This window comes from Sceloporus occidentalis, unplaced genomic scaffold (genome assembly GCF_023333645.1).
Source record: "Sceloporus occidentalis isolate IW3139 unplaced genomic scaffold, rSceOcc1.0.p SCAF_5, whole genome shotgun sequence".
NCBI classification, from domain to species: domain Eukaryota; kingdom Metazoa; phylum Chordata; class Lepidosauria; order Squamata; family Phrynosomatidae; genus Sceloporus; species Sceloporus occidentalis.
In genome coordinates this window covers 24,920,729-24,927,652 of record NW_028316985.1, presented here as the reverse complement: position 1 = coordinate 24,927,652, position 6,924 = coordinate 24,920,729, and the positions used below count along the sequence as shown (strand labels likewise).

Below are 6,924 nucleotides of genomic sequence, written 5' to 3'. Positions count from 1 at the left end.
CTTTATTCTGCATAATGGTAGAGCCAACCTTCTCCATTGACAACAAATGTCTAAAATGTCCTTGTTTCTAGTAGCTTCCAAAAGCAGATTCTAGACATTGTACTCCACAAGAAGGAATATTTTCGAGATCTGAACCTTTTTGGCTGATGCGCAGGAAACTATCAATGATTGCCTGTCTTGTTTTCTGTAGTCCCTGGTTGTTGCTTTACTTTGAATGTATTTCCACTTTTCGTAATTGATTTGTATTTTTTTTTTTGTCCTTCTTTATTATTTAATTGACTGTTGACTGTGAGCTGTTTTAAAATGTGCTGATTGGCAGAAAAGTGACCTTTAAATGCCAATGATCATAGCCATATAATGGGTCAACTTGCAGTCCAGAGTTAAGTGGGGCAATTGGGAAATGATTAAACAGTTGCACCTTTCTGACCTGCTTCTTTCATTTTTCCATGGGTTTCTGTGCACTGAAAGGATGATTGGGAAGCCTTCCTTTATTTTAGGAAGCTGCACTGCAGCTGTACTTCGACATATTGTCAATATAAGAAGATCTTTGCACAGTGAGTGTTTCCTAAAATGATTGTGCTGTTTCGATTATGCTATTACCGCTGAATACAGAGGACTCTAGAACTTGCACTCTGTGATGTAAAAGATGTGATTTGATCAGATTCAGAGCTTATTGTGAAGAAATCCTACAAAGATGATAAGGTATACAAAAAAACCCTGGGAAAATTAGGAAAAAGTAGTGTTTTCTGCCCCCCCCCCCCCCCAAAAGGCTGCTCCTCCCGAGCAACTGGGAAAATTTAAGGGGTGGGAATTGATGCTGGAACATTATCTTTTAGAATGATTAATAGTTTTTTTTTCCTTTTCTCGGTTCTTTTTATGGGACTCAGTGTTTATGGACTCTATGGAGAACTAAAGGAGATAGAATACTTTTCTCTGTTTTACTAATATTGATGGTTTTTTCTGTTTATTAAAAGTTCTTTTTTGCTTGCTCTTAATGAAAAATAATTTTAAAGGCAATTATATTTGTAATTATTGCTGGACCAAATGTTTAATATACTAAATGTTATGATTTTATGCCAAACAAAATAATGCACAACACATTTTATGTTCTTAAACCAAATGTGACTTTTAGAATGTAAAAGGTGCTAATATTGAAAATCTCCCCCCCCCCCCCCATTTTTCTGAACATATATATTTTTTCTGGAAAAGAGGAGACAAAGTATTTTCCTATGCATTGTTACAAAATTTCTAGAAAGTTCACATCTCTAATCATATGCTACAGACAAAAGTATTTTCATATTTGTTAAAGTTCTGAGGTGGTTTTGGGGTGGGGTGGGTCGTTTGTTTTTTGCTTCCCATGGTATACAATCTTATCTCTCAAAGTAACATAAAACATCCATCGCTATTCAAAATCTGGAATTTCTTTTTAATTATTAAACTATGTTATTATTTATGGTTTCTTTTTAAAAACATGGGGTAACAAATAAAAATTTAAGCTAAAATTTCCATGCATTGGAATTAGAACCTGCCTTTCTGCCCACAAAATATTACAAGAAAGCAATATCACCAAAGCCAGAACTTTAAAGGAGCTCACTTGATGTGAGCAGCAGGAAAGTAATGGTGGGGTGAACGCTTTTATTTTCACTGTTAACATGTTATCTCCCTCTCTATCAGTTGTTCTCAAACCTGCACCCATTGGGTGTGTGGAACTATAACCCCACCCCTTACCATTGTGGCATCAACAATGTTGGCTAGGCCCTATGGGAGTTGTAGCTCAACACACCTGAAGAAGGCTGCACTAATGAAATGTTTAGCAGCAGTAACTGGAATAAAAATGTTTCACAGCATATAAAGATAATTAGACATAACAAATTTGGTGTTCACTTACCAAAATAGTGTCGCAAACGAAGTTGAACCTGCAGATCTTCCCAATTTGTTTTGGGTTTTCACTTTAGGTGGTGACTTGATTGTTCATCCATATGTGAAGGAGGCTTTGAACTGCAGGAGGCCTGTTGTTGCCTTGGAGAGCACAATCATTACACATGGCATGCCATATCCCCAGAATCTAAGGTTAGCCATTTTTCTGATGTAGCAGAAGTAGAACTGGCAAATGTTATATCTTCTGGGATTTGTGTTGAAGTCCCATTAAATACTGTGGTGTAGTGAAATGGTGTCTCTTATATAAAATGGCAAAACCAAAGTTTGCTTTTTGGAATGTATAGATATTTTTATTACTTTCAAGCTGTGGATAGATGAATCTATGGATTCCAATTCACCTGTGGATAGACGCAGGATTTAACACTCAAAGACGGATTTTATCACACTGCCCCATAGCCAGGCAGTATGCAATCTGCTTTTCCTGGCTTCTAGCACAGTTTTTCAAGAATGGGAGTGTTCAAAATTCTTACCACTTTAACTCCCCTTTCTGCCTCCTAGTTTTCCATTATTTTTCTTCAGATAGTTTGTCTGTATTCCCCCCTCCTTTTAAAAAAAAAAAATTAGTGGCAGTGTGCGCATATTCTGTCAACTTGTCAAATTTAAAAACCTCCAGGTGTGTGTGTGCTGTGTGTATTTGGGTCATTACAGATTATGGCAACCCTAAAACAACCCCATCCTGGTTTTTTTTGTTGTTTTTTTTTTTTTTTGCAAGATTGGCGCATTCCAGTTGCGCACAAAGTATGTACTAGGTACGTACTAGGGTTAGGAAAGGGCCCTAACCCTAGTACGTACCTAGTACATACAAAATGGTGCCGCCATTGGGATGTCATGACCGCACCACCTCCAAATGGAGTGGAAGTGACATGCTTGTGCTGCGCGAGGGCACCTGGGGCACCCTTTCCACGGCTTTGAAAGGAGCTCTGAAACGGAGCTCCTTCCGGCTTTGCATCGCTGGGCACAGCCTTTAGACAGCTGCGCCAGCAATGCAAAGCAGAATCGGGTGTCCTTGGGGCATGAAGCCTTTTGCTGCTTCCCCGCAGCCTGGAAAGCGGCGGATCAGGGCCTCAGAGGCTGCTGCTGTGGCATCTGAGGCCCCGATCCAGCGGGGAAAGGGGCAGGTACAGGCCACCCCAAAGGGGCGGTCTGTAAACCGCCATTGATTCCGAGAAGATTTGCCATTGCCTTTCCTCTGAGGCTGAGAGTGTGACTCCCCCAAAGTCATGGGTTTCCACAGCCTTCCCTCTGAATGCCAGCCTCTAGCTTCCCCTTCCCTTCCAGCCCAAAGCATTTGCCTAATCTGTCACAATAATAATAACAACAACAACAACAACAAATGTCGCTTGCAGGGGAGGCCACCTGAATGCCATCTCTGCATCTGCTTTCCCCCTGATTGCCACCCCAGAATGCCATCTCTCCTTAAATACACACATGTAGCACAAGCATTCACACATTGTATCAATTTGCCAAATTGAAAGGGAAACATTTGTAACATTCACATTGTAGCATTCACATATTCTGTCACACACATTAAAAAATAATTTTAAAAATGCCACTTGCAAAGTGAGGTGCTGGCAGCAAGCAAATGAAAGGGAAATGTAGCACAAGCAGACACATTCTGTCAATATGTATCAATCTGTAGAACAAGCATTAGCATAATTGGTCAAAAATAAAAATACAAAAAGAAAAAAGAAAAGGGAGAGAGAAAAAGCTGCCTGCGAGAAGGGAGGCACGTTCCACCCTCTGACCTCCCTCTGACCTAAATCCCGCCCCTGAACGTGACCTGATCATGACCGGGGCCAAGTTCACATTTGCCAGCAGCAGGGAAGAAACAGGTTTTCCTAAAAGACACGGGAAATAATCCACTTTCGGAAAAATCACTCTAAGGGGGACTAGCCCTGGATCGGGTGTGCAAAACCCTAATTCTGATGTGTTTAAACCGGTGCCAATGGGAACTTCCGACTTTTAATCCAGGTTACAATTTGGTACAAAAGGTAGTCTGAATGGCCCCTCGGTGACTGCTCACTGTTGCAAAGAAAAGGAACTGACCAAAGCTGAATTCCCTCTCTTCATCTTGTTTTTAAAGGCTTCTCTCTCTCTTCTCATGAATCAGGACATGTTCTAACATCTCTGTCTCCCATTTTATCTCTTTTAGTATAGATTAGGATCAGGCTGTCTTATCCTAAGACAGCCTGATCCTAATTTCTTATTTCGTATTTCTTATTTCTTTAAGAAATACATTTTGCATCCTTCTGAGGATTCTAAACTTATTTTCAGCCTGCATTTAGATTCTTTTAAATTCATCCTCCTAAGATGGGCATTTCTACTGCTGCTGTAATAAAAGCTATAGCAGGCCTTTTTTCCAGTAAGAATCTCTCTCCATCTATTCCCTCTAACAGGTTTGAGTGTTAGACTAGGGCTCTGAGAGGCTAGGGGACAAATCTGTCCCAAGAGTGAGATGTGTTGTTCAGCAGAGGATCCAAATTAACAGAAGCAATGCAAGCAAAGTGTAGGGAAAAGACAAAGTTTATTTCTGCAGCAAAAAGACTAAAAGATAACTAGACACTTCCTGGATTTATAGGAGCGGTTTGTTGACAAAGTGGCCATAAAAGATTTATCCATGTAGCCAGAAAGTTAATCTGATGATTAACTTTGTTTTGTCTAATTCTTTGCAAATAAATAATAACTGAAGAAAAGGAAAAGTGAATAGAGATGTGATAAGGAAGGATGTTTCTTTCTCAGTTACCTTCCTTGATTGCTTTTTTAAAACCCCTTCTTTTGTATTATCATATGCTGAACTGCTGTAGGATGGCAAGAGAGGTGGAAGAAATTGTACAAACAAATGGATCTGTACCAGCAACAATTGGTGTTCTAAATGGATGTATCCATGTGGGCCTCCAAGATGAAGAACTAGAGGTTCTAGCAAAAAGCAAAAATGTTGTGAAAGTGTCTCGAAGAGACATTCCCTATGTTCTCAGTCAGGTATTGAACAGAATTCTCTTTTTTTCTTGTTTGTCTGGGCCAATTCTAGGTCAGGGACATCTCAACATTGCAGAAGGGGATCAGAATTTTTATTTCCTTAAATAGTTAGATGTTCAGCAAAATTTCTGCAGACTCAGGCCTAAAACACACAGGCAAAAAAGAGCAGCTTCCGACTGGTTTGGGGGCATGGCATGCAGATGATACATGCCCCCAGATTGGCTGGAAGCCACTCTGGAACTGCTGAATGTGGCCTTTGGCTCCTGGAAAAAAGGGGGTAGAAAAAGTGCTCCTTACTGGTGGCCTGTTCGGGACCACGGTGGTGGCCTGCTTTCAGAGCAGGCCATCCAGTTACCACAGTCCTGTGTCAATCAGGGGCTGACCAGGGCTGGAGTGGCCTTTAGTTTCCTTTGAAGAGAGGAATCTTTGAGTTTTGTGTGTACATGTATACATCTATACATGTAAATATAGCTGTACCGTATATACTCGACTATCAAGTCAACCACATATATAAGTTGAGGGCAGGTTTTGGGGCCAAAATTATGGATTTTGATATGACTCGTGGATAAGTCGAGGGTAAAACCTAGGGGCATGTAACAAAGGATCTAAAGTGGATGAACCAAAGGAAAACAACGCCAAAGAACTTACAAAATTCCAGCAGGCATAACTATTTCTACTCATACTAATGGCTGGATGGATAAGAGACTAGAACGGAGTCAATGCTTCCAAGGCAGATTAAACTCTTGCCTTTCACCATGTGAGTTAAAAATATAGTACTTACATTGACCCGTGGATAAGTCAACCCAGGTTTTTTGGGTCAATTTTTTAACCTAAATTTCTAGACTTATACATGGGTATATACCGTATGTGTTTGCTAAGACAATCTGTAATTTTTTTTAAATGATGTTTTTAAACAGAGGCTGGATGGCCATCTCTTGGGAGTGCTTTGATTGTGTGTTCCTGCATGGCAGGGGGTTGGGCTGGATGGCCCTTGTGGTCTCTTCCAACTCTATGATTCTATGATTCTACAGTCTTAACAGACCAAGGTCCTATAATTTTTAAAAATATATATCTTTGCCCGACAGTAGTAAAATCAATGAGTGGGCTAAACACCCATTATTTCCTTCAGTCATATGCAGTCTGGATTATGACTGTCTGTTTCATGACAGGGCTTATCTGGTGGAACTACTGTGGCAGGAACCATGTTTGTGGCCCACAAAGCAAAGATTCCTGTGTTTGTGACAGGAGGAATTGGAGGGGTCCACCGTGGAGGAGAGAAAAGTAAGAAGCATGATATTACTTCTGAATCGAAGGTTTAATTCCCAAATGCTGCTTCATTTCCTCTCATCTTTTTTGGATCTGTTTATTCCACACCAGGTAAGATATGGGAATCATACAACTCTCCACATGCTGCTGGACTCCAACTCTCAGTGTTCTTCACCCTAAACTGTGCTGACAAGGGCTGCTGGGAGTTATTTTTCAAATATATATGGAATACTGCATGATTTCCACCCACACATTGGGCCCATTCCATTTTATTTACTGTTTGTTATTGGAGTATGCGAGTTAATGGAAGATTAACCAATGAAAGGTGAATCCACACTGGGACTGTTCCATTTTATTTACTGTTTGTACCATGCCAGGAATGCGTTGGCTCAAATGGTTAAGATGCTGACTCTGTTGACTGCAAGATCAGCAGGTTGGCAGTTCGAGGCCCGCATGATGGGCTGAGCTCCGATCACTAGTCATAGCTTCTGCCAACCTAGCAATTCAAAAACATGCAAATGCAAATAGATAAATAGGTACCACTTCGGTGGGAAGCTAAACAGTGTTCTGTGCAGTCATGCTGGCCACATGATCACAGAGTAGTCTCTGACAATGCTGGTTCTTCGGCTTAGTAACAGAGAAGAGCACCACCCCCTATGGTTGGAGATGAGTTGACAACCTTGTCAATAGGGAATACCTTTACCTTTACCATGCCAGCATGATTTCTCCCTCCTCATACCTAGC

The 6,924-nt window shown here is 40.8% G+C and overlaps 1 protein-coding gene across 1 annotated transcript in view; it reads left to right on the top strand.

Moving 5' to 3' along the window:
- Window positions 1–469: 469 nt before the first annotated feature.
- LOC149311782 (uncharacterized) overlaps window positions 470–6,924 on the top strand; it is a 37,951-nt gene continuing 31,496 nt past the window's right edge. Inside the window, exons 1-4 of the mRNA XM_089527901.1 lie at window positions 470–554; window positions 1,956–2,070; window positions 4,743–4,917; window positions 6,084–6,195. Of these exons, the coding sequence (XP_089384027.1) occupies window positions 470–554; window positions 1,956–2,070; window positions 4,743–4,917; window positions 6,084–6,195 (487 nt within the window). The remainder of the gene's footprint in view (window positions 555–1,955; window positions 2,071–4,742; window positions 4,918–6,083; window positions 6,196–6,924) is intronic.